Here is a 26,577-nt window from a genome sequence, read left to right as displayed (position 1 = left end):
TGGGATTCAAAGCAGAGACCAATCATGGCCAAACTCAAGTCCCAGACCCCTTCCTCCATACTGCCTCCCCAAGGGAAAGGAGTGGCCTGTCAGTGGGGTGTGCTCCTCTATCCCTCAGACCTTGGGCTTCTCTCCACACAGTTCCTCTCTTCTCCTTCAGTGTCAGATACAAGAAACTGCTAATTTAAGGGCTCTCCCCAACTCCAGATGCTCTCAGCATCCCAGCCCCTCCCTACATTAACTCTTCATACAAGGGCCCTGTCATTGTGATCTATTTCCCTGTCCAGGAGTCAGCGCCTGAGTCTCCCACCCTGACAAGCATTTTGTAACAGAAAAGCTTATGTTGCAAAGTGTTTTTGCGTCATGTATCTTTAACACTTCTACTCTAATACCTCTTCTCTATGCGGGCCTCACAGAAAACAGTCAGATAATATAATGGATAAGCAGAGACCATATCCATTTTACATAGAAAATAGTATTCAGGGGCGCCTGGATGGCTCAGTGAATGGAGCATTCAACTAAGGGTTGTGGGTTCGAGCCCAATGCTGGGTGTAGAGATTGTTGGAAAATACTTTTTTTCTTTTTTAAAGATTTATTTATATATTCATGAGAGACACAGAGAGAGAGAGAGGCAGAGACATAGGCAGAAGGAGAAGCAGGCTCCTCGTAGGGAGCCCAATGTGGGACTCAATCCTGGATCCTGGGATCACGCCCTGAGCCAAAAGCAGACGCCCAACCCCTGAGCCACCCAGGCGTCCCTGGAAAATAAAATCTTAAACAAAGAAAAAGAAAAGAATATTCATGCATGTACAAGCAAACAGGGCTGGTCAGGAGTAGGAAGAAGGCAATAGATCAAATCAACAGATGCACGTGACAATATTTTATATCATGGTATCTAAGGAAACAAGTTTACCACCTCAAGATATGAGAAGAAAAACACAAGGGAAATTGGAGGAAACAGATTAAATGGAGCTGCAGAGCACAGAAAAGCAAAGAAAGATCAGGACGCAATGAACACTGTCTCTGAAACTGTAGAGAGACCAGCCATTCAAGCTATGCCCACCCCAGCCAGTAGCAGCGATTCAAAGTGCTTCCTATGGGAAAGAATTGGAGATGCCACCAAAATGAATAAATAGAGATGTTACACCTCACTCCTCTTTTACTTGTACACATCATTTCTTTGTGCCTTGTTCCAAAGGTAATTGTCACATTAATTTGGTTGTCAACTCTCAGAGAGACACTCTAGCACTGTGGCTGGAATGATGGCTCTACCACTTTCCAGAAAGAGGACTCTCTGGGTCCCTCACTTCCACTGTCTCAGCTTCCTCCAGGATAAAACAGATCATGATATAAGACGTGCAAGCATTCAATGTGGTCACAGTTGTAAACAGTGTGATATACAGAGCCCTGGAACAGTGCAGGTGCCCACAGGGCTGTTTTTTTAAAATGCTGATGTTTAAATATTCATGCTATCAAACATTCAACAAATGTCTGTGAGTCACGCATTTTAAGTCTAGTGTTATGGTTTATTTTTTTTTAAAGATTTTATTTATTTATTCATAGAGACACAGAGAGAGAGAGAAGCAGAGACACAGGTAGAGGGAGAAGCAGGCTCCAATGCAGGGAGCCCGACATGGGACTCGATCCAGGGTCTCCAGGATCATGCCCTGGGCTGCAGGCGGTGCTAAACCACTGCGCCACCAGGGCTGCCCTAGTGTTATGGTTTAATAAAGAAGTATTTTGAGGTGCACTTTCTCTGCAACACTGCTTTCTGCAGGGCTCATGGTAGATCCCCTTGAGTAGTAGAGACAGTAAAGCTCAGTGATGCAACTGAGCCCTACTCCTGTTTCAACCCTCATAACTGATCCTGGCAAGCTCACAATCTCCCTGAACTTGTGCTCTTGAGGCTCCTCACAGGTGAGGCAGGCTGGATGCTCCCTTCCAGCTCAGAGGGCTACAAGGTGCCCAAGCAGGGTCCTTACAGAAGAATCACGGGGAGGAATACCCAACTGACCCCTAGCAGGTATGTGTTATAAATCCATCAAGACCTTAGCAACCCCGATTAATCCTTTTTTGGGATTTATGAAGGATGTAGTCCCAAACATCAAAAATCATTACTGCCAACACATCTGGACTTCTAAACTGATCAGCTTTTCCTACCACTTATTCCTACTTTTGTTTTTCTTCCTCATTGTTAAAATTCATCCTTTTTTCTTTTAAAGTAAGCTCTATGCCCAACATAGGACTTGAACTCATAACCCTGAGATCATACTCCACTGATTGAGCCAACCAGGTGTCCCTAGATCATGTATCTTTTTAATCATAGTTACCTTTCATATCTAAGTCTTTTTGTTTTCTACACTTTTTTTTTTATAGATGTTCCTGTAAATAATGGCCCCATTCACCGTATGAGATAGAAGACATTTATCTCACAAGATCTGGTCTCTTGTAATACCCAGAAGGACTTAGCTAGGACCCCAAGTGCCTCCCCCAACTTCTATAGGCCATACTCAGAAGCCCTTCCTATTGGGATTCCTGGGTGGCTCAGCAACTGAGTGTCTGCCTTTGGCTCAGGGTGTGATCACAGGTGCAGGGTTCGAGTCCCACATCGGGTTCCCTGCATGGAGCCTGCTTCTCCCTCCTCCTGTGTGTGTCTCTGCCTCTATGTTGATCACAAAATAAACACAACTTTAAAAAAAAATCTAAAAAAAAAAAATATATATATATGGGATGCCTGGGGTGGCTCAGTGGTTGAGTATCTGCCTTTAGCTCAGGTCATGATCCCAGGGTCTAGGGATTGAGTCCCGCATGGGGCTGCCCACAGGGAGCCTGATTCTCCCTCTGCCTATGTCTCTGCCTCTCTGTGTCTCTCATGAATAAATAAATAAAATATTTTTTAAAAAACCTTCAGGGCAGCCCGGGTGGCTCAGCAGTTTAGTGCCACCTTCAGCCCAGGGCCTGATCCTGGAGACCCAGGATCCCTGGGTCAGGCTCCCTGCATGAAGGCTGCTTCTCCCTCTGCCTGTGTCTCTGCCTCTCTCTCTCTCTCTCTCTCTTCTCTCTCTTCTGTGTCTCATGAATAAATAAATAAATAAATAAATAAATAAATAAATAAATAAATAAATAAAATCTTTTTTTTTAAAAAACTTCAAAATAAATAATTTTTTAAAAGAAAAAAAATTAAAATTAAAATTAAAATAAAAAAGAAGCCCTTCCTATTAATCTTTCAACCATGCAATTGTTTTCAGAAAGAGACCACCTGAAAGGTAATTTGGGAAGTAAAAGAAAAAGCACTGAATTACCTGAATCCTAATTTCAAAACATCTTACACACACACACACGCAAAGAAAGGGGAATAAGAGACTAACACATTCTCTGCAATTCCTAAAATAATTCTGTGTGTAAATGTTCAGTATTTATTTCTTTAATAGTCAATTTACTGAAATAGTTATAAATGACTGGTACTGATTTTTAACTTAGAGAGCTTTAAAAAGGCCACTTATTTATACAATATTTTATAAAATAAACAATAAGGACATAATATTTGCACACTTGGTTCGCCAGAGCTTGGTTTATTAACCAAACTATGTTGTAATACAAATTGCAGGGGTAGCAAGCAAGTTTACTCGTCCCATCTTCTTCTACACCAAAGACACACTTACGTATTTCTCCAGCCCTCCCCAATTTTAACAAGGAAAAACCGCCCCCGAATTCAAAAAAATTCTGTTAGTAGATAACCACTTTTTTTCTCCAAGGAGGTTACCGTGTGGTGGTGAAGTTCTGTGGGCCGCCCACTAAAGGTTATTTAAGTCCTCTGGAGTTGAGTCCTGGTAGGATAACTTAAACCCTAGCCATGCACTTAGACAACTGTTTATTTGGGAAGGTGCATTCCCAGGTCCAATTTGCAAAGTCGGAACAAACCAACCCACCCTCCACCCTAACTGATAACTCACATCAGAATTTCTGAACAGAGAAACAAAGGTCAGCTGTCCTCCCAATAGGAGGAGGAGTTAGTTACATCAGGCATGTGAGTAGTCACAAGGGTGGAATGGGAAGACCTAGACTTTAAACTCACAACCAAGTTCAAATCTTTGCACTGTCAATTACCAGAAGTGTGACCTTGAACGAGATACCTGACCTCTACTAATCTGCCTGCACAGTAGCAAAATGGGAATAACAAATAACTACTTCCAAGCAGGTTAGAAGCTATGAGAAATATTAAGGTTTTAGCAGCTACTGCCAAGTGCTTTCCAAATAGGGTGGAGTTATTTACACCCTTCAGGAGCAACAAATGAGAGCACCTTTACCATACATTTGCCATCATTTAAGTCTTATTTAGACAAAACACTGGGGGCACCTGAGTGGCTCAGTCAGTTAAGCATCTGCCTTCAGCTCAGGTCATGATCCCAGGGTCCAGCTCTCTGCTCAGTGCAGAGCCTGCTTCTCCCTTTCCTCCCAACTCATGCTCTCACTATCTCTGTCACTTTCTCTTTCTCCAATAAAATAAATAAATCTTAAAAAAAAAAAAAAAGACAGAATCTCTGGTAATTTGGTGGAGGAAAGAAAAAGATTTTCATTATTAGCATTTTTTGACTACCTGGGAGACTAGACTGAACATTAGTTTCACATATGTGGTTGTTATTTGTAGTTTCTTCTTTTGAGAATTTTTTGTTTATCTTATGGTTACTCTCTACAATTATGGTGAACACTTGGGGCCTTGTTCCTCTTGAATGAAATAGATTTCTTTCTTTTTATTTTTTCAAGATTTATTTGAGAGTGCATGCATGTGCACACATGTGCCTGGGGAGAGGGGCAGAAGGAGAGAATCTTGAAGCAGACCCTCTGCTGACATTTAAAAAATGCTACAGCAGCACAGTTTGAGAGTCCGAGTGTGAGTTCATTGCCTGTCCAGAGGATTCTAGGTAACTAGAGTTATCACCCCTTATCACTTTCACAAAAGCTCCTGCAAAGGGCCATGTTTAGGAAAACATTTTTATGGTTGTACTTTCAAAGTCTGAAATGTATTTCTAACCTGTTTACTTTCCCATGAGAATCTGTAGGCTATATAATGAAAAGATCTAAGATTCTGAAATTTATTTAGAACCTTAAAGGTATGTCAATTGAGGTAACTCAGAGCATCTCTGACACCTTATGAGTCTAAGAAAGCAAGTCTACATTACCCAGAGTGGTTCAATGAGCAGCACATACAGTACAGAAGAGAAAAGGCGAGTCCCCTTCACTTCCCTAGTGTTCCCTTCATTCCTGAATGCCAGGGTTTTGGCAACTGCAATTTATTTCATTGTCCCTGAAATCCAATCCAGTTTGAGAGAAGACAAGACAATAAACATAGGACATATAAAAACCTCCTCTAAAAATATATGATCAGATTAGCCTATTTGGACATTTTCTACACTCTTTTAAGCAGCGAGCCTCCTTTCCCATCCCAATTATCACATCCCAGTATCTGCCCCTGACAGCAAATGAGTTGTGTTCTTTTTTTTTTTTTTTTGAGTTGTGTTTTGATTCCCATCTTTGCCCTCCTTCAAATAAGCCAGCTGCAGACATTTAAAAAAAGAGGAAACATTTGCCAGGTGCGCCCTATCTTTCGATCAATGCACAATGTTTCATTATTTAAATGTAGCTAAAAGTTCCCAAAGTTTTTGAGTTTTCTAATGGGGTGCAGACTAGCAGCTTGCACTACCAAAATGTCCAGGACTCTCACCCTAGCCAACTGGCCCTTGGTTTGAGAACACCAAAGCTATCTAGCCATCCAATGCACTTGCCCCTCAATTTCTGCCAACTTCACCTCTGCATTTTTCCACATTCTCATCTTCAACTCTTGGTCTACTCTGTAAAATTGGGAGAACATCTACTGCTGAGTGTCCTCCATCAATGAAATAAGACTGCCTTCTGGCATCCCTGGGTGGCTCAGCAGTTAAGCATCTGCCTTCGGCCCGTGGTGTGATCCTGGAGTCCCAGGATCGAGTCCCACGTCGGAGTCCCTGCATGGAGCCTGCTTCTCCCTCTGCCTGTGTCTTTGCCTCTCTCTGTGTCTCTCATGGATAAATAAATAAAATATTTAAAAAATTAATAATAAGACTGCCGTCTTCCCAGTTCTAGCCTCATCGCCTCCTCCTGTCTTCTCCCCCATTCATCTTCCACCCTACCCTCCTGCCCTACAAACAAGCTCCCACTCCAGTATCCCAAATATACTTTGCTCCATGGCCTTGGCTCTTCCTTCCCCCTTGCCATGGCCAAACTTCTTAAATAGGTTGTCCAGAGTCTGGTTTTCAACATCTCCCAGGTTACGGTAGACAGAGGCAGACAGGAGAGGCAGCTTGCCACTGGGGGCATCTAGTGTCAGGTTCTGGCTCAGTGAGGAACCGACCACTCCCTGGGACCAATCCACAGCACAGCATCCGGGTGCCCAAACTAGGAAGTGCTGAGCTAGTATCTCTGCCTCCCTATCTTTATCAACCCCACTCACCTGGATTACTTGTTTTACTGAGCACCAGTAACTTCCTAATTGCTAAATTCCCAAAGCTCCTCTTCACTCCACCATCTTCTTGTCCCCTCTCTTTGTGGCATCTGACATTGAGGACTAGCTTCCAGGATGTCACAGGACCTAGGCACTCCTCTTACCTTGGCAAAGGCTCCTTTCCATGCTGCCTCAGTGACTTCTTTCTGTACTCTGAGCATCCTGTCCTGGCTCCCTTGCATCACCTACCTGCTGCAATTTCAACTATCCACTCATCATCCCCTCAAAACCTATGCATCTCCAATGAACCTTAGCAGTTCCTCCAAATGAAAGCCCCTCACAGCCTGTGTGAATTCTGTAATGGCGGAATTAGTTTGTGAGTATCTGTCCGGCATGGGGCAGGCAAAGATGGCACACCGGGGCCCCACTGGAAGAAATCATTTATTTCCCCCAGGTCACCAAGGCTCAGACAGCAAGAGTCAATTGCAACATCAGTCACTTTCTGCCTCCAGTTACTACCCCTTCCCACATAAATTCAAGCAACCATTCCAGTCTTTCCCATCCTATCCTTCCTTTCCATTCAGATACTTGTGGGCACTTTTCACCCCACCCCAGACTCCTATGAGTCTCCTAATCCTCGCAGCTGCTTCCAGGTCCTCTCCCTACAATCACTATGATCTAAGCACACATACCAGTCACATCACTTGCCAGCATAACTTTCAATTGTCCTCTGCTGCATAACTTTCAATTGTCCTCTGCTGCTTCTTGATTAAGACGGGATTCTTGGAGTGACGGGATTCTTGAAGGCCTCCCATGCCCTGGCCTCTCATCTTTCCAGGCAAATGGAGTAACTTGTATTACCCCAAACAGCCCTGAACTTTTGGTCTCCCAGTACTGGCTTCTACCTCATGATTGGGGTGCAAGATGACTATACTGTTTACATTTTTTATAATTAACAAGAATCACTTTGAACTAATGAATGACTAAGTTTGGGGACTAGTTTGGGTTCTTTGGGGTTTTTTATTTTTATTTTTAGATTTCATTTTTAAGTAATCACTACACCCAGTGTGGAACTCGAACTCACAACCTTGGGATCAGGAGTCACATGCTTAATAGACTGAGCCAGCCAGGCACCTCAGAGACTCATTTGAAACAACCTCCTCTCCCAATGTTCCTTTATCATGCTAGCCCAGAACAACTTTTCTATTTTCTTTGCTCTGAAAATTGTTTTCTGGACTTTACGGACTCTTAACATAGACTTTCTATTCTGCGTTAACACCACTTCAATTTTTAAGACTGTAGAGCAAAGCTGGGTTTACTTCATCCTATTTCCCACTGCCCATGGCAGATCCTCCATAAATATCAGATGAGGTTGAGGAGTTATGAATTCATCTTAAAGGATGCCAATCTAAATTTCCCCAGTTGGAAAAGTTCAGTCGACTCTAAATTGGAATATCTAAGTAGGGCAGCTGCATATTTGGATTATTGCATCTTTCAAAGATTTACTCATTGAAATTATTTTTTAGGTCCTAATTTTTTTGGCAACCTTGGACATCACTGTAAAGCCAGGAACACTACATTAAAGGTTAGATTTTTGTCTCCTAGCCTACCTTCTCCTCAAGAATCCCAAGATGTGGGGCACCTGAGTGGCTCAGTGGCTGAGTGTCTGCCTTTGGCTCAGGTTGTGATCCTGGGATAGAGTCCCACATCAAGCTCCCAAGAGCCTGCTTCTCCCTCTACCTATGTCTCTGCCTCTCTCTATCTCTCATGAATAAGTAAATAAAATCTTTAAAAAAAAAAAATCCCAAGACGTGAAATCAACGAAGAATGAGTCGAACCTGTAACTTTCTAAAAGTATCTACCCAATGGAAAAAGCCTGATAGCGTTCAAGCACCCACCCCAGAGTTTATCACCAGTTGTCACCCTAGGAATCTGAGTGCCAAAATTGTAACAGCTCAGGCAGGGCCCCTGCAAAAGCTTATTCCATGTAAAAAGCCCTCCTTAAACCCTGAGTTAGGGCAGCTCAGGTGGCTCAGCGGTTTAGCGCTGCCTTCAGCCCAGGGCCTGACCCTGGAGACCTGGGATGAGTCCTATGTCAGGCTCCCAGCATGGAGCCTGCTTCTCCCTCTGCCTGTGTCTCTGCCTGTGTGTGTGTGTGTGTGTGTGTGTGTGTGTGTCATGAATAAATAAATAAAATCTTTTTTTTTTTTTTTTAATTTTTATTTGTGAAAGTCACAGAGACAGAGAGAATGAGGCAGAGACACAGGCAGAGGGAGAAGCAGGCTCCATGCACTGGGAGCCCGATGTGGGATTCGATCCCGGGTCTCCAGGATCGCGCCCCGGGCCAAAGGCAGGCGCCAAACCGCTGCGCCACCCAGGGATCCCTAAATAAATAAAATCTTAAAAAAAAAATAGAATCTTAAAAAAAACAACAACAACAACAACAAAAAAAAACCCTGAGTTATATTTAGGGGGAAAAAAAAAGACAAGTTATATTTAGATGAGATGGCTTTACAGAATTTTACCAAAAGCAGCATGTTTATACTGACCTTCCAAAAGAAAAGGATTTACTTATTCGCTTTTACACACAATTCCTCAAGACAGACAACTTCTCTATCTGTACACAAGGATTTCTGCTGGGGTTCCTTGGTGTCAGGAAGAAAACAGGAGCATCCGGGATACTCGCAAGACTTGCCATGGGCAGCAGTGGGATATGAAGGACTTAAAACAAGCATACATTTGGAGAACAGAACCATCTCCTACAGAAACCTGAGTTGAGCTGATCGGAGGAAGGCACCAGCAAGTGATGCTTGAGCTACAAGGGAGTAGCTCTTAAATGTAGAAACTGGACCCAAACACCACAGACTCCCTTAGCAATTCTACCCAGAACTGTTCTTTCCCAAAATGTCGTCAGTGCTCATGTCATGGTCAAACTACTCTCTACCAGGTCATAGTTAAGTCACCAAACCAAATTCAGCATTTTCGGGTGGACTCTTATTAATTAGTCTTACACTATTTTTGACACCCACTTTCTTCTGGGTTGGCTTACATTTTCCAAACAAAAAACTAGTCAACAGCACCAAGGTGGTTTAATAAATTTGTGAAGTCTTTTCATGAATGAATATATAATTTCAGGGTGGCTATTTGAAGGAGTGAAAGTCGGTTTGTGGCGGTTATTCATCTCTTCATAGGCCACAGGGTCCCCAGGGCTCCAGAGGAGAATGAATCATGGCTTGGAGGCTTGGCACACACCCCAGACTAAGGGGACCTCTTCTCTAAAGAGCCTCAGGAAGAGGCCACTTCCCAGCCTCCCAGCCAAGCCAGAGTGCAGGGCAAAGGTAATGCATGGGGAAGAGATGGCCAGCCCCCAGTCATCCCAGCAGGAATGATGCCAGGGGATAAGGGTGTTGCAGCCCTGCCGCTTGCTATTCCGAGGGTCAATTAACACCCTGAGAACACTCCAGCCAATCCCTACTTTTGCTTGTGGCTTGGTATTTCCAGAAAGTGTAAGAGCAGCAGAGAAGTGAAGTCACCCAATTTTATACTACTTACAGGCTTTAGACGAGCAACGCCTAAGGTCGTGAAATTTATTAGTAAAACAAAAAAAGACCCAGGATGCCAAAGACAGACCAGATCATGTATTCTAGGCACCCCCTCCCCCACTTCAGTACCTCCCCCACCCATCCCCAACCCCCTATCTATCCTACATTCACTTTACCAGGCTTGGACCCCAACAGAGGGCCACTTTGTCAGCACCTACTGTTTGCCTACTGTGAGAACCACATTAATTACAACAATATAATCATCCACAGGAAAAGCATCATCTCAACCTTACAGTCCAGACAATCAAGTGCTTAAGTGTTTCCTCACTTGCTTTCCTAAAAGCCCACGATGCTCAAGGATAGGGTCAAAATTAGCAGGTTCTACGGAGCTCATCTAACTGCAGGACACTTTCCCAGTACATCCATGAACTTTGTAACCAGACAGGCCTAACGTAGCTCAAGGCAGGCACATAAGGGGCTCAGAAACAACAGGAAATTGAAACTACTTCTGTCAGGGCAGTTCACCAGGGAGACATGATTTCCTACAGGAGTGGGACAGGGCAGACTAAGTCCCTGAGGAAAGGCTGCCGGCTAGAGACTCCAGTGTCCCTGGAGGCTTCAAAGGAAGACGGTGACATGGGCCAGGGCAGGGAACAGCTGCAGGAACGAGCAGGGACTGTCAGAGACAGGCAGAAAAAGGTTGGGTTCTCCAAGGAGGGCTCCAACATTCCCAGGCAGCCCTGGATTTGGGAAATCTGGAATCCCCAGCGCCAGGGAGAACTGGCCTGTGAGAGTTCTTAGGCAAAAGAACATGTAAGGTGAAAGCAGGAAGGCAGGGCAGTAGAAGATGGTAGAAAGAAGGGATCGGAAACACACACAGAAAACCTGTCCCCTGGGGTGGGGGTGGAGAGCAAGCAATGAAGCCAGGCAGTTGTTAGAGTCGCCAGAGTCGCCACTCAAAGAGGAAGAATCAAAACACCCTACGCAGAACTGGATAGGTGGAAGGAATATCCTGCTTGAGGGAAATAATTGGTCATATTTGGGACATTTCTGGTGACTTTATCTGTACCACGACCTGGATCAGTGCTGACTCACAGACCTTAATGCCTCCCAGGCTCCTCTTTCCAGATGTACATCTAATGGCAAATGGAAAAATGGGACTTTGTTAGTATCACCCTCTCACACACAAAGTTCCAGGGACCCTAGCAAAACGGCTTTCAAAACCCTTTGGGAACTGAGCTACGTCGGCCCACAGGAAAAAGAATCAGTGAAAACCTAAACAAAGTAGCTGGAGCTTGTTTTGCTCGACTTTTACTTTAACCACTTTCAATATGAATAAGAAAAGGCACCAGTCAGATGCCCAGATCCAGCTTATATTCAGGACTGCCTGGGGTGCTCTGAAGCAGGGACAAAGCTGCCGGGCTTTCCCTGCTGGAAAGGTGAAGGTGTGTGGTCCCACGCCCCTCTCCCCAGGTAGGAGCGCCCTACCTCCCCTCTCACATCCCTTCCGGCCAGGAGAGCGCCTTCGCTGAACCCACAGCGGGGCCTCCACTCTCCACCGACCCTGTGCCATGACAGCAGGCAGCGCCCATTCAGCACCAGGCACTTCTCAGCCGGCCCTTTCATTGTGATCATTATTTAGGCATAAACTGAGCCTGTCGGGCCTGCTCCCGAGGCGCCAACACCTCCCGCCCCCCACATCAAGAACGACCTGGTGGGCACCGGGAAGCAAAGAGAACCACGACGGTGCGCGTGGCGCCCAAGAGACAGCGAGTCGGAGGCTGACACGCAGTCACAGTAGACGGGTGCTCTGCCATCGACCCCAGCACCTGGGCAGCCCACCCTGGGATGGGGAAAGGTGGTGCCTCGCGGGTACACAAAGGCCTCGCCGGCCCTGGGCTGCGCCCCTCGCGACGCGGGGGGCGCCAGTTTAGGGCCAGGGAGGGGGCGATGGAATCCACCCTCATTTGCACGTCGTCTGGGGCCCGGTCAATTTGCTTAATCACGGCTCTAAATGCCAGCGCGCACCACACAATGCGCGCCCATTAACAGGTTTAAAGTGTCGCTGCGCTCGCTTTAAATGAGAAAAGCCGGCAACAAAGGGGGAAAAAGCCAAGTTCCTCAACTTGAAGAATGCCTCGGGTCACCCTCGAAATCATCTAGGCCAGTTTAAAATCCCAAGCTCCGCAGAGCAGTTGAGGCCCTGCCCGAAGGCTGGGGGTGGGGAGGGGAGGGGTGTGAATAATCCGCCACGAACACTGGGTTTCTTAGGAACCGACTCACAGCCGCGCAGTGGAACTGAGGTCGGGGGCGACGTCGCCAACCCAGCTCCCCCGGCCCATTGCCCAAGTGCCAGGGCAAAGCTGACGGATTTCCAAGAAGGAAAGCGAGACGCCCCCCGCCCCCACCACCACCACCAAAAAAAAAAAAAAAAAAAAAAAAAGCCGGCACAAATCCAGGTTTTCCTTTACTGCCGGCAAAGAATCTTGGAGGCCAGGGAACACCCCCAGCAGTGGACCCCAGAACGTCTCCCCAGCAGAACAGGAAAACGTAAAGGAACTTTACTTTCATCCAGGCACGGACCAGCGCAGCCTAACGCTGGGCCGCCACAGAACAGTTCAACTCCCAACTCCGCAAACACTTTCTGCCCAGGATCCTCCCGGGACGGCCCCATCCCCCACCCCATCGCCGAGCCTGGGGGCGCATCCCGCCGCCCCCCCCCCCGCCCCGGCGCGGCCCGACGGGCACTCACCGTGCGCGCTCCTCCGGGAGACAAGGGTCCGTTGGAGAGGTACGGACTGCTCAAGTCCGGGATCATCAGGAACGGGTACCCGGGGTACGGGGGGCCCTTAAAGAACGCGCCGTCCTGGGGCCTTCTCACTGCGGGCAAGACCGAGGCGGGGGTGAGGCCTGGGCCCCGGGACGGCGCGGCGGCAGGGCCCCCGGGCGGGGACCGCGCTGCAGGACGGCCGCGGCCGCGGGGGGCGGAGAGCAGGGGCTCGGCCGCGGGGCCAGGGGAGCCGGGGGCGGCCTGGGGTCAGGCGCCCGGCGCGGCGGGGCCCGGGGCTGGGGGCCGCCCCGACCCGCACGTACCTTCGGCGAAGTAGTCCCGCGGCTTCTGGAAGGCGTCCCGGGCGGGCTGCGGGCGCCTCTCCGCCTGCGGAGGAGACACAAAGGCGAGGGCGGGTGAGCGGGTGAGCGGGTGAGCGGGCGTGGGGCCGGGGTCCCCCGAGGTCGGCCGCGGGAGCCCCCTTACCTCCGAGTCCGAGCTGCTGCTCTGGTTCTCCGACTCGTTGACCAGGGACGACTTGACCTCGTCCAGGTCCCGCTGCGCGGAGGCACTGTCGCTGCTCGGCTCCTGCTCCTCGCCCCCCTCGTCTTGGAAGGGGATCAGCTCGTCGTTCGCCCCGAGGTCGTCCCCTCCGCCGGCCGCCCCGGCGCCCGAGCCGCCGCCGCCGCCCCCGCCCCCGCCGCCCCCGCCGGCCCCGCCGCCGCCGCCGCCGCCGCCGAGCTGGGGCATGGTGGGGCCGCTGCTCTCCGAGCCCCTCGCCGCCCGCGCCCGGCCCGGCCCGGCCCGGCCCGGCGCCCGCCCCTCCCTCGCTCGCTCCCTCCGGCTCGCCCGCCCGCTCGGCCCGCCGCCGCGGCGGCCGCAGCAACAAAGTTTGACAGGGCGTGGCCCGGCGGGAAGCGGCCCGCGCGGGCGGCCGGGGCGGGGGCGGCTGCGCTCGGGCCCCTGCGGCAGCGCCCAGCCCAGGGCTCCCCAAGTCGCCGCCGCCGCCGCCGCCGCCGCCGCCGCCGCCTGCTCGGCCGGGGCGTCCCAGCGCCTGGTCCGCCGGGGAGGGGCGAGCGGCGGAGGAAGGAGGGATCGCCGGTCTGGGCAGGGGGGCGGAGGGAGGAGCCCCGGCTGCAAGCTGACACCCGCGCGCCTCGCGGAACCCGGAGAGCTCCGGCGCGCACACACTCGCTCGCGCTCACACTCGCACTCCGCTCGCTCACACCTTCCGGGGGCTGCGCCTCCCCGCCGCGCGCACCGCCCTCGCCCCCCGCCTCGGCCCGACCCGCTCCGCGGCGCCTCGCCCGGCCCCCGCGGCGGCCAGCCTGCGCCCTCCGGCCCCCGCCCCCGCCCCCGCCAGGCATCCCCTAACTTTCTTCCGAAGAACCCCCAGAACTCCGCGCCGCTTGCGCACCCCCTCCCGCCGCACCGGCGCGCTGGCGGGCGGCACTGCCCCCTGCGGGAGAGCTGCGGACGCGCAGACCCGCGGCGGCGGCCCCCGGAGCTCGCGACCCCGCCAGCCGGCTCGCCCTCCCGGAGGCGGAGGACGGAGGGTCGGGCAACTGGTGGCTCCCGGGAAGATCCCGGCGGCCTTCCGCTCCTCACCCCGCGGGGTTCCAACGCGTCCCCTCCCCAGCCTAGGGTTTTACCTGGCTCAGGTGTCTAAAGTCGCTGGCCACAGAAGTCCCGAAGATCACCTTCGCCCCAGAGTTCCGGACCGGGTCCGTAAGCCACTGACTCAGAGTCTTGGTTTCAGAGACCATTCGGGTTTGGTTCGTTGAGAAGGAAAATTGTGTGCCTGTGACCTCAGAAGCCATTCACAGAGCTGCCTCGGAAGCCGAGGAGCATATATAAAAAACAACCCCACCAGGGCAGCCCCGGTGGCGCAGCGGTTTAGTGTAGCCTGCAGCCCGGGTGTGATCCTGGAGACCCGGGATCGAGTCCCACATCGGGCTCCCTGCATGGAGCCTGCTTCTGTCTCTCTCTCTCTCTTTCTCTCTGTGTCTCTATGAATAAATAAATAAAATCTTAAAAAAAAAAAAAAAGAAAGAAAAGAAAAGAAAACCCAACCAGCCTCATGCTTGGTTGCCTCTTATAATTACATTAACATAGCATCCCTCTCCAGCCAGTTTGGGAAAGTTTTAAAAAGTGGATCTCGGGGATCCACAGTGAGGAAGTGTTGGCGAAAGCATCCATTTTAAAAGCAAACTAAGAGGCAGTATGGGAATACCTAAAACTATTTTCAGCACAACTGGCCAGGGGTCTTTTCTCCAGTGATTCCACCCCCCCCCCCCAACACACACACACACACACACACACACACACGAACAACGTCAGAGATACAAGTACAAGAAGTTCAAAGCAGGGAGGTTGAAAGGATGAGTTCTGGGTCTCACAGTCAGTGTATGTGCAGCACCCTGCTCATCAGAATGAGGCCCCTGCACATGTGGATCCTAGAATGATTTTGGAGAAACATTAAATGAAAGTATATATGACATCCACTCTTTCATTTTGTTCTTTAAAAATTAAATATATATGTTTCGGTACAGAAAGAAGTCTGCAAAGATACACACCAAGTTATCAAATACATCTGAGAAAGGGGATAGAAGAGAGCCTGTTTTGTTCCGTTTTCTACATACTTTACTGTTTATCACAACCAAAGATGCCTTACCTCTTTTTACACAATTGATACATGAACAGTCTCAAAACTTCCAAGCAATATCCATGGATCTTGAATAGTATCTTGAGTAAAAAGTAAAAGTCCTTCTGTCCCGGTTTGCTGTACCTCACTCTGGTTAGACACTGTTGCTGGTTGGGTGTATCCTTCCAGACATTTTCCCAGGCACATGTAAACACATATACAAACATTCAGATTTACTTTCACATAAATAGAATTATACTGTTCCTGTTATTGTGCGATATTTCATTTTTACAGGTTTCTAAAAGAAAGCTTTTCATGTGGCCCATAAACATGAAAACCCTACTGTATTAGTTTTCCATAATTGCTGTAACAAATTACCACAAATTTGGTGGCTTAAAACACTGGAAATGCATTCTCTTGCTGTGGTGGAGGCCGGAAGTCCAAAATGAGTTTCACTAAATCAAAATCAAGGTGTTGGCAGGACCAAATTCCCTCCTGGGGCTGTAGGGAGAGTAGTATGTTCCTTGCCTCTTTCAGCTTTTAGTGGCTGCCTGCATTCTGTGAGATCTCTTCGCTCCAGTACCTGCCTCTGTGGCCACACTCTCTCTCTGTCAAATTTCTCTCTGCTTCCTTCTTATTAGAAAGACACTTGTGATCTCATGTAGGGCCCACCCAGATAATCTTGGATAATCTCCTCACTCAAGCTCCTTAATTTAATCACATCTGCAAAGACCCCTTTTCCTTATAAGGTAACATGCACAGGTTCTGGGATTAATACAGGAACGGATCTTTGGGAGGAAGCCATTATCAGCCAGCTGCACCTATCGACCTTGGAGAGATCCAAACTGAAAGAGCACAGAGATAACACGTTTTTCTTCTATCAGATTGGCCAAGGCAGAAAACAGTAACACCCAGCACTGGTCCCTCTGCCGGGAAACACACAGCTGCTGGGCATGACTGTGTGTAACATTTCTGAAGGGAAGTTTGGCAATAGCTATGAAAAACCTTTAAATGCATATACCTTTGACTCATCTATATACTTCTAGGATTTTACACCAAGAAAGTAACCAGGTGCACGGGTAAACCCTTACAAGTGTGTTCATCACAGAAAAAAATGGAAGCAACTTCATTGTTCCCAAATAGGGAATTGTTAAATAAAATCATGATACATTCATTGGATGGAATGCTATGACATTGTGGAAATATGTTTGTCAATGTGGAAAGAGGCTCATCATAGTGAAAGTAGCAGATTAAAATGAATGTATGTAGGGATCCCTGGGTGGCGCAGCGGTTTGGCACCTGCCTTTGGCCCAGGGCGCGATCCTGGAGACCCGAGATCGAATCCCACATCGGGCTCCCGGTGCATGGAGCCTGCTTCTCCCTCTGCCTATGTCTCTTGCCTCTCTCTCTCTCTCTCTCTCTCTCTCTCTGTGTGACTATCATAAATTAAAATAAAAAATGAATGTATATAGATTTCATGGGTGCCTAGGTGGCTCAGTTGGTTAAGTACCAGACTCTTGATCTCAGAGTCCTGAGTTCAAGTCCCACATTGAGCTCTATGTTGGGTGTGGCACCTACTTTAAAAAAAAATAAATTTAAAAAAATGTAAATGGACTTCTGCTTTCCATTCTAATGGAACATTAATGTCAGATTGGCTTCTCCACCAAGAACCACTGTAAATGCTGGTTAAAATACTAAAGTAAAACAAAAACAAACAAAACCCAGCTGATTCCAAGGCATCAGAGTTAATCAATTCAGCCAGGACTTAAGGAGTCAAGATACCAAAGAGAAACGAAGTTCCTTGAAGTTTATATTTACTATTTTATCCCCTGAGAGCATTTGGTAATTTGCAAATAATGCAAAGAAGCCAAACAAAAATCAACTGTCTACAGCAGGCAAGCTATAGCTTCCTGCTTGGTCCATAGGGTCTATGTGCTAAGAATGATTTTTACATTTTTTAATGGTTCCCCACATAAATCAAAGAAGGATAATAGTTTGTGACATGAAAATTATATCAAATTCAAATTTCTGTGTTGGTAAATAAAATTTTAATAGAACATAGTTCTAACTAAGTTACATATTGCCTATGGCTGATTACAAACTAAAATGTCAGAGTTTAGTATTGCAGCAGAGACTGCGTGGTGTTCTCATTGTTTTTACACCACCACTTTCTACACTACAAAATAGAGATGAAGTGTTTCAAGTGCCATGTACATCACTCAGACCAATTTACAAAACTTGTGGAAAAATAAGGTGTTTATAGCCTGTAGTATTATATTATTCGCCAGCAAGTACTTTGCAGAAAATATTTACTTTCTGCTTTTGGATTCCTTTTACAAAGCATTCATTACCTGAAGAAATTTTTCCCCAGATTGTATTTTTTGGTTTACTATTTCTGGAGGAATGAATATTCCTTCCAGGTGGTCCAAAAGTTGCCTGGCATCTAAACCAGCTTAATATAGAAGTATGTGTTTGAAGCACTGTTCATATTGCTACAGTCTGTTCATGATGTATCTGCTGTGGTTCATAATGAATTTTCCCAGCTATGTCATTTAGTCTTTTTGCAAATACGGAGTTATATCATTTTACGGATGAGTTAATATTTGAGCAAGAGGACATACTCTACTCATTCCATGAGTTTTAAGAATTTTCCCATGTATTAAAAATCCCACTGAATCATCCTAATAAATGGTTATGAAGCATTCTTTGGATTTAAAAATTAAAGTTGTGCAAGAAACCCATCATCCCCGCTGTTCTTAAGATGGAGAACTATGCAAAATCCAAAGTCATGAGGATTTTGGTTTGCATTCAGGTTCTGCTCATTACTATGTGACTCTGGAAAGGTCAAGTTCACATCCTAAAGCCTTGATTTCCTCATCTATGAATCAGGGAAACAGAGCCACGGGTTGCCCTCTCTACTCTTGATTTTACAGCCAAATCAGCTGTCAAGGACACTTTTGGCCTAATTTCCAATTGGGGAGATGTGAAATATGAGGTAGAGGAGAGATGACAATCTATCAGCATAAGTTTTATGCTTCCATGTCTTCCTCTACCAAGTTCACTTTCCTTTTCAATTTACTATGGACTTCCCAGCTATTGATCACTTTGAGTTATTGTTCTCAGCAAAATTACATATGCTTTATTTTCCTTTTCTCTCTGATTTTGAAAGAGGAGGTGGCACTCTAGTACCTTCCTTTAGTAGCAGCTTCAAAAATATTCCACTATTGGGGCACCTGGCTACATCAGTTGGTGAAGTGTGCCACTCTTGATCTCAGGATTATGAATTTGAGTCCCTCGCTGGTGTAGAGATTATTTAAAAATAAAACCTTTTTTTTTTTTTTTAAGATTCATTTATTTTTTAGAGAGAGAGCAGCAGGGAGGGGCAGAGGGAGAGGGAGAGAGTGTCTCAAGCACACTCCGTGCTGTGTGAGGAGCCCAATGCAGGGCTTCCTCTCATGACCCCAAGATCATGACTTGAGCAAACCAAGAGTCAGACACTTAACCAACTGCGCCACCCAGGCACCTCCAAAATAAAATTTTTAGAAAGAAAAGTATTCCAGTATCTCAAAGTGGGACATATACGGTTTTGATAAAGGGAGTTAATTTTTGCTGCCATAGCCCTATGATTAACCAAATTCCAATATAAACTTTCCAATCCCAATTCTTGTCATCTTTTGGATTATTCTTTTCTTTATTTCTTTAAAGGAGGCTCCACACTCAACATGGGACTCAAACTCACAAACCTGAGATCAAGGGTCACATGTTCTACCAATTAAGCCAGCCAGGTGGCCCATTTTGGGGGTTTTTAAATAGTGTTTATTACTATTTTTCCAAATTATGAAAGAAATTTTGGTGCCACCAAAAATCTGAAATGATAGTTAGTAAGCAGTGCTATTTTCTGGAGATAAACTGATAGGGCACTTTTTACCTTCTACATTTTGTGCGTGTATGTATGTGTACGTGTGTATACATGTATTAGGTTCATAAAATATATATATATATTGAAAAAATTCTGCTTTATTACAGAAAATGGACAATTCACAAAATGTTGAAAGCATGGTGAAAGAGAAAAGGATGCAAAAGTGTGTTGCAGAATTGATGTGGACAAGATACATTTGCCATGGCTGGCACTGTACACCAGTTTCCATCTCACACATTGCTGGTCTTTTTTTTTTTAAGATTTTATTTATTTATTCATGAGACACAGAGAGAGAGAGAGAGAGAGGGGGAGAGAGGGAGAGAGAGGCAGAGACACAGACAAGACAAAGAGAGAAGCAGGCTCCATACAGGGAGCCGGATACAAGACCTGATCCTGGGACTCCAGGATCACACCCTGGGCTGAAGGCAGATGCTCAGCCATTGAGCCACACAGGCGTCCCGTATTGCTGGTCTTATACACTGGCTGGTGCTGCTGCCCTGCTGCCCTACTCCCCAGGGGAGCACCACCAGGCTGCAACCACCAATGCACCAAAAAGCATGTGCCATGATTCTCCTTCTTTGCATTATTAACCTCTGATTCAAGGGTGATTCAAGGTGAATGTATCTGTTTGTCAAAGTCTAGATCATATATCCTATGGCGCGGCTGCAAGGAAGAGTAGGAAAATGAGAGCTAGAAGAGCAGTTTTAGATCAGGTTGTCAGGAACCAGAATCTGATAAGGAGATTTGTGCTCAGATTTATTGGGGAATGATCTCAGGAACACTATCTGCAAGTGAGGGAGTGAGGCGGGATTAAGTTCAATGGAAAAGTTGAACTGCAAAGCAGTCGCAACAGAGAACTCAGTCAATCCCACAGAGAGCTCTAGAGCTGGAATATTCTTTTAGATTTACCCCAAATTGAGGCAAGAGGCCAGACCTTTGTTCTCTTGCACTGAGTAGTTATTGAATATGGGCTACCACCAGAATGGGGCCATACTCTTCGGCAAGCCAACTCTCCTTCGCCCAGAGCAATTTCTAGGGAAAGATTCAGCGGTGAGCCAATGGGAGCCAATACTGCTGGTGGCTGAGGAAGTGAGCATCTCAGTCCTTAAAGGGGGAATTCTATATGGCACACCACAGCTTCCACTACAGCCTATCCCTTGCACCATTTGGATCTTCTTCCTTTCTTTAGTCCGTTCACTTCATCTGGGAACAGCTTAATGGTTCTGAATGATCTCATTTCCTGGGAAAACTTTCGTGAGAAAAGTTAGCAGGATAAACTACAGCCCTCACTGCTTTAGCTCATCTCATGTCACAGTCTCCCTCCCTAATACACATTCCAGTCTAGAATTCTCACCTTCAATCTAGATGGCTTATCTGATGGATGGCCCAGACCCTCAGTACTGGAGTGGTCTGAGCGCATCATCAACCGTACTTTTCTTAGACTGCAGCTGCTTCCTTTGTCTATTTACCATAAATATTAAGCAAGGAAAAAAATATTAAGCAAGGAGTAGAAAGATTTTTCAGTGAATCACTCGGGTGCAAAATGCATTCTTTCCTACCTGGATTGAGTAACAGCAATCCTATCTCCTCATGATCACAATCAATTAATTACCCATGACAAGATAGTTATTTCTTTTCTTTCTTGTTAAGTCTCATGTCATGAGAAACCCAAAGTGACTGGGCAGTAGCTTTAGGGAACTTTTACTCCATCCCCTAGAGGAAGCAATCTCCTCTGGGAAACAGGAGCTCCAGAACTAAACATTGAGGGGACCGAAGGCTCAAATTTCCCAAGTTGGTCAGTGGAAGTGATGGAAGTGGAGTCATGTAGTTTGTCTGTTTGGACAATACACCATATAATGGTTATTGATTTAAGGTGTGTATTGCATCCTGGAGGATAATGTCCCATTCTTATTGAGCGTCATCTCTCAAATGATACCTCAGCCATACCTTCCAAAGACTATTCCATCACTTTATTAGTCCAGAAGCTTTTGGGTGACCTGGTATATGATAGGAGCTGTGATCTGTTTATCATGTGGTCATTGCCCCATCTTCCTTACTGTAAATTGAGTTTCTTGGGCCAGAAGTGATGTTATGCAGAATTAATTCGCTACTGGTAGATCATTTCATAAGTCCTCAGATAGTTATTCCCCAAGGCACAGTAGACAGAAAAGCAAGCACGACTAAATCCACGACATGTATTACTTCTAGTCAAAGGGAAGGAAGCAACACTCCTTTCAGAGGGGCCCAATAATCAGCTTGGCACCAAGTGGCTATTTGGTTTCCTTGAGGAATGGCGCTACAGTGGGGACCCAGCATTATTGGCCTCTGTTGCTGGCAGGTTTGGGTACTGCATAGCAGTAGTAGCTAGATCAGCCTCAGCGGGTGGAAGCTCCTTCTTATGTGCCAATTCCTTGTCTCCAAACATGCCACGATGACTATTCCACTCCTGAGCCAACTGTGTCAGCACTGGGGCAGATTACAGAGTTTGGCTGACGGTAACCTGCCTGAATCATTTGCCTGTTTAGTTGTCTGGTGGCTCTTCTGTGGGTGGATGCTCTTTTATGGTCAGTGAAATGCAATACAAAAATATTCACACTTTTTGCCCACTTCCTTAGGTCTCTCCATATGAGGCACTGGCAAGCTTAAAGCCCACAGACCAAATCCACCCAGGGCCTGTTTGTAAATAAAGTTTTATGGGAACAAAGCCATGATCGTTTATTTACATATTGTTGTTTAGGGCTGCTTTTGCGCTACAGCAGAACAGAAGAATTGCTTCAACAGCCATGATGTGGCCTGTAAGTCTAAAACAATTGCTCTGATCCTTTACATAAAAACTTTTGCAGACTACTGATCTACTGGTTTCTTTCCAAGACCTTGTCCCCAATTTCCTTTCAGGTTTTTGATAAATTAAGCCATTTGACACTGCCTTTAACTCTGTGTATATTTTTATCTTTGGTCACTTCTCTTTCTACACAGAGTAGATGACTAGATGTATCACCCAAAGCTCTCACAATTGAAAGGACCTCCCCCAGATATTTTTTCAGGGTCACTCCTGAGTAAGACAGTAGTGTATCAGTAGTCTGCTTTTGGCTTATACCTACATATCAAGGCAATTCACCCAAGAATCAACCTCAATCCTTTGCTTCTGTCAGCTTGTAATCTCAGGAAGAGGCATCAGGTCATCAGGGCATCAAGGGAGGATGAAACCATGGTCTATTTGCTTGAGTAGCTTACTTTGGCCTCTGGCCCCACTTGATCTGTACTACTTAAATTTTATAATGGATTGCTGCTAGGTTCACTCAGCCTTATGACTTGGCAGGTCTGAGAGACCAGCTCATGATGGGCAGTTCTGGCCACATGGTCACTTGATGTCTCAGAGTCATTATGTCCCATCTTTGTTATGGCCCACAAGTATTCCAGGAGCTGTTTATAGTCTTGGACTTGGGATCCCTGGGTGGCGCAGCGGTTTGGCACCTGCCTTTGGCCCAGGGTGTGATTCTGGAGACCCAGGATCGAATCCCACATCGGGCTCCTGGTGCATGGAGCCTGCTTCTCCCTCTGCCTATGTCTCTGCCTCTCTCTCTGTGTGATTATCATAAATAAATAAAAATTTAAAAAAATTTATAGTCTTGGACTTGCCATATACTCCTCATAGGTCTTCTTTCTCCATAGAAACCTCTACTATCACAAAGTCTCCTGGATTACATGATCCAAGTGGCAGGATTGCTTATGATGTCATGTGAATCAGGTGTAGAGACTTTTTTTGCCTTGGGCTCCACTTGATATTGTCAGCCTTCCATGTGATCCAATAAATAGGTTGGAGTAGTTCTCCCCAGTATGAAACATTCTTTTTTTTTTTTAATTTTTATTTATTTATGATAGCCACACACAGAGAGAGAGAGGCAGAGACACAGGCAGAGGGAGAAGCAGGCTCCATGCACTGGGAGCCTGATGTAGGATTCGATCCCGGGTCTCCAGGATCGCGCCCTGGACCAAAGGCAGGCGCTAAACTGCTGCGCCACCCAGGGATCCCCCAGTATGAAACATTCTATCTCCAGAACTCAAAGAGGCTAGCAAAGTGTTGTGTCTCCTTATCAGTGGACCCCTAAACCCTTTATTAATGTGGTAGGCCCCAGAATCTAGCTAGGATTTAAACCCCCTTCTTTGGAGAGCATGGACAACAGACTTGCCATTTCTTCCTCACATGGTCCAATTAACATGATATGTTGTCATAGTGGACCAAAGTCATGTTCTTCAAGATGTTCAGATAGTCTAGATCTATTGGGACTATATTATGATGGTGTGCTAAATTTAAAATATGTTCACAAACTCAGTAGAGCATGCAACTCTTGATCTTGGGGTTGTAAGTTTGAGCCCCACATTAGGTGTAGAGATTACTTGAAAATAAAATCTTAAAAAATAAATAAATAAAATAAAATTTGTCCTTCATACTCCTTGCTTCAGGAGATAGAGCCTAATTTCTGTCCCCTTGTAGATCACCTGTTCTCAGATGGTCCCACAGAATCAAGCATTAATTACCTATTGTGGTGGTCAGTTCATCAATGCATCCTTGTACTGGCTTTCTCTGTTTCTCTGTTTCTCTCTTTTATTTTTAATTAAAAAATTTTTTTAATTTAGTAAACTGTACATCCTGTGGGGTTTAAACTACACCCCTGAGATCAAGAGTCATGTGCTCTCACCCTGGGTCCAGGGACCCAGGTACCCTTCCCTGTCTCTCTTTCTTTCTTTCTTTTTCTTCTTCCTTTTCTTTCTTTTCTTTTCTTTCTTTCTTTTTCTTTTTCTTTCTTTCTTTCTTTCTTTCTTTCTTTCTTTCTTTCTTTGTTTAAAGATTTTATGTATTTGAGAGGGGGAGAGAGAGAAGGAAAAAGAGAGAGAGAGAGAGCATGAGTGGGGAGAGGGGCAGAGGGAGAGAGAGAAGCATACTTCCTGCTGAGCAGGGAGCCTGACATGGGCTCCATCCCAGGACCCCGGGATCATGACCTGAGCCCAAGGCAGATGCTTAACTGACTGAGCCACCCAGGTGCCCCCCCATTTCTTACTTCTCTTGTTCCCTGGGCTCACCTTCCCCAAAAAACTATCTGCACACAATCTTTTGTCTACTTTAAGGAAGACCTACAAGATAATATAAAAAAGGGGCGTGCTGAGGAGGAACAGCTGTTGACCTGGCAGCCTCAGCTCCGGCATATCAGTGGCTCCCATGCTCTGCCTCTCCCCCAGTGAAGATGCGACCATGGCACTCCAGGTCATCAGGAACACCAAAGTTAATGTTGAAAATAAGACGAAGATCGGTTGGCAGGGGCAAAGTGGGTGCCTCTGGCCTCCGCTGCAGCCTCCAAGCCTGGCCTGAGGCCAAGAACTGCCCTGGGAGACATTGGTAACAAAGTCAGTGAACAACCAAACCACAGGCCAAACTGCCTCTGAAAAAGGAAGCAAAAACTTCGGTTCCTGGCTAAGTCATCGCTAAAAAAAATACCAAAGCCTCTGGAGAAGGCACCCAAGCCTGTCCCTGTACCTGTGCCAGAACCAGAGCCGGAACCTGAGCCGGTTAAAGAAGAAAAACTTGGGGGATCCCTGGGTGGCTCAGTGGTTTAGCGCCTGCCTTCAGCCTAGGGTGTGATCCTGGAGACCTGGGATTGGGTCCCACGTCAGGCTCCCTGCATGGAGCCTGCTTCTCCTTCTCTCTCTCTCTCTCTCTCTCTCTCATAAATAAATAAATAAATAAATAAATAAATAAATAAATAAATAAATAAAATCTTAAAAGAAAGAAGAAGAAAAACTTTTGCCCAAGCCTGTTTTGGTTGATACTCCCTCTCTAAGCCCGATGGAAACATCTGGATGTGCCCCTGCAGAAGAATATCTGTGTCAGGCTTTCTCTGATGTAATTTTTTAAAAATTATTTATTTATTTATTCATGAGAGACATGCATGCACAGAGAGAGAGAGGCAGAGACACAGGCAGAGGGAGAAGCGGGCTCCATGCAGGGAGCCCACTGCGGACCCGGATCATGGGTCTCCAGGATCACACCCTAGGCTGAAGGCGGCGCTAAACCCCTGAGCCACCCAGGCTGCCCGCTCTCTGATGTAATTCTTGCGGTGAATGATGTAGATGCAGAAGATGGAGATGATCCAAAACTTTGTAGTGAATATGTGAAAGATATTTATGCTTATCTGAGACAACTTGAGGAAGAACAAGCAGTCAAACCAAAATACCTACTGGGTGGTGAAGTCACTGGAAACACGATTGCCATCCTAATTGACTGGCTAGTACAGGTTCAAATGAAATTCAGGTTACTGCAGACCATGTACATGACTGTTTCCATTATTGATCGGCCCATGCAGAATAACTGTGTGCCCAAGAAGATGCTGCAGCTGGTTGGTGTCACTGCCATGTTTATTGCAAGCAAATATGAGGAAATGTACCCTCCAGAAATTGGTGACTTTGCCTTTGTGACTGACAACATTTACACTAAACACCAAATCAGACAGATGGAAATGAAGATTCTAAGATCTTTATTTATAAAATGGTCTGGGCCACCCTCTACCCCCTGCATTTATAAGATCTTTATGAAATGGTCTGGGCCGCCCTCTACCCCCTGCATTTCCTTCGGAGAGCATCTAAGATTGGAGAAGTTGATGTTGAGCAACATACTCTGGCCAAATACCTGATGGAACTATCTATGTTGGACTACGATATGGTGCACTTTCCTCCTTCTCAGATTGCAGCAGGAGCTTTTTGCTTAGCGCTGAAAATTCTTGATAACGGTGAATGGACACCAACTCTACAGCATTATCTGTCATACACTGAAGAATCCCTTCTAAACGTTATGCAACACCTGGCTAAGAATATAGTCACGGTGAATCGTGGGCTTACAAAGCACATGACTATCCAGAACAAGTATGGCACCTCTAAGCATGCTAATATCAGCACTCTGGCACAGCTAAATTCTGCAGTGGTTCAAGATTTAGCCAAGGCTGTGGCAAAAGTGTAACTTGTAAACATGCATTGGGGTATTGCAATATCTGCAAATAAAATTGGCACATGTGCCGTCTGTACATATTATATGTTACCTTTACTTACTTTTAATAAAGTTTGTGGTCCTTTTTAACGTCTTATACCTTAAATATATATATATATATATATATAAAAGTTGGCATAATTCATACCTGATTTTATATAGTTAACTGCCCAACCATTGGCATCTTA

General features: G+C 46.3%; 1 protein-coding gene, 1 long non-coding RNA gene and 1 pseudogene across 2 annotated transcripts in view; 2 read left to right on the top strand and 1 right to left on the bottom strand.

The window, feature by feature from the left end:
- Positions 1-13,540, bottom strand: part of TCF7L1 (transcription factor 7 like 1) — a 160,007-nt gene extending 146,467 nt beyond the window's left edge. The window contains exons 1-3 of the mRNA XM_077843090.1: positions 13,277-13,540; positions 13,114-13,177; positions 12,773-12,900 (exon numbers count right to left, since the gene is read on the bottom strand). Coding sequence (XP_077699216.1) covers positions 12,773-12,900; positions 13,114-13,177; positions 13,277-13,540 — 456 coding nt within the window. The remainder of the gene's footprint in view (positions 1-12,772; positions 12,901-13,113; positions 13,178-13,276) is intronic.
- Positions 1-19,558, top strand: part of LOC144280753 (uncharacterized) — a 43,190-nt gene extending 23,632 nt beyond the window's left edge. The window contains exon 4 of the long non-coding RNA XR_013349185.1: positions 19,461-19,558. This is a non-coding gene — a long non-coding RNA (uncharacterized LOC144280753). The remainder of the gene's footprint in view (positions 1-19,460) is intronic.
- Positions 19,559-24,604: 5,046 nt separating this feature from the next.
- On the top strand, positions 24,605-26,362 carry LOC144324647 (G2/mitotic-specific cyclin-B1-like; annotated as a pseudogene).
- The last annotated feature ends 215 nt before the right edge of the window (positions 26,363-26,577 follow it).

Source organism: Canis aureus, chromosome 12, assembly GCF_053574225.1.
Source record: "Canis aureus isolate CA01 chromosome 12, VMU_Caureus_v.1.0, whole genome shotgun sequence".
Taxonomy (NCBI): Eukaryota; Metazoa; Chordata; class Mammalia; order Carnivora; family Canidae; genus Canis; species Canis aureus.
This window is presented reverse-complemented; position numbering and strand designations above follow the sequence as displayed.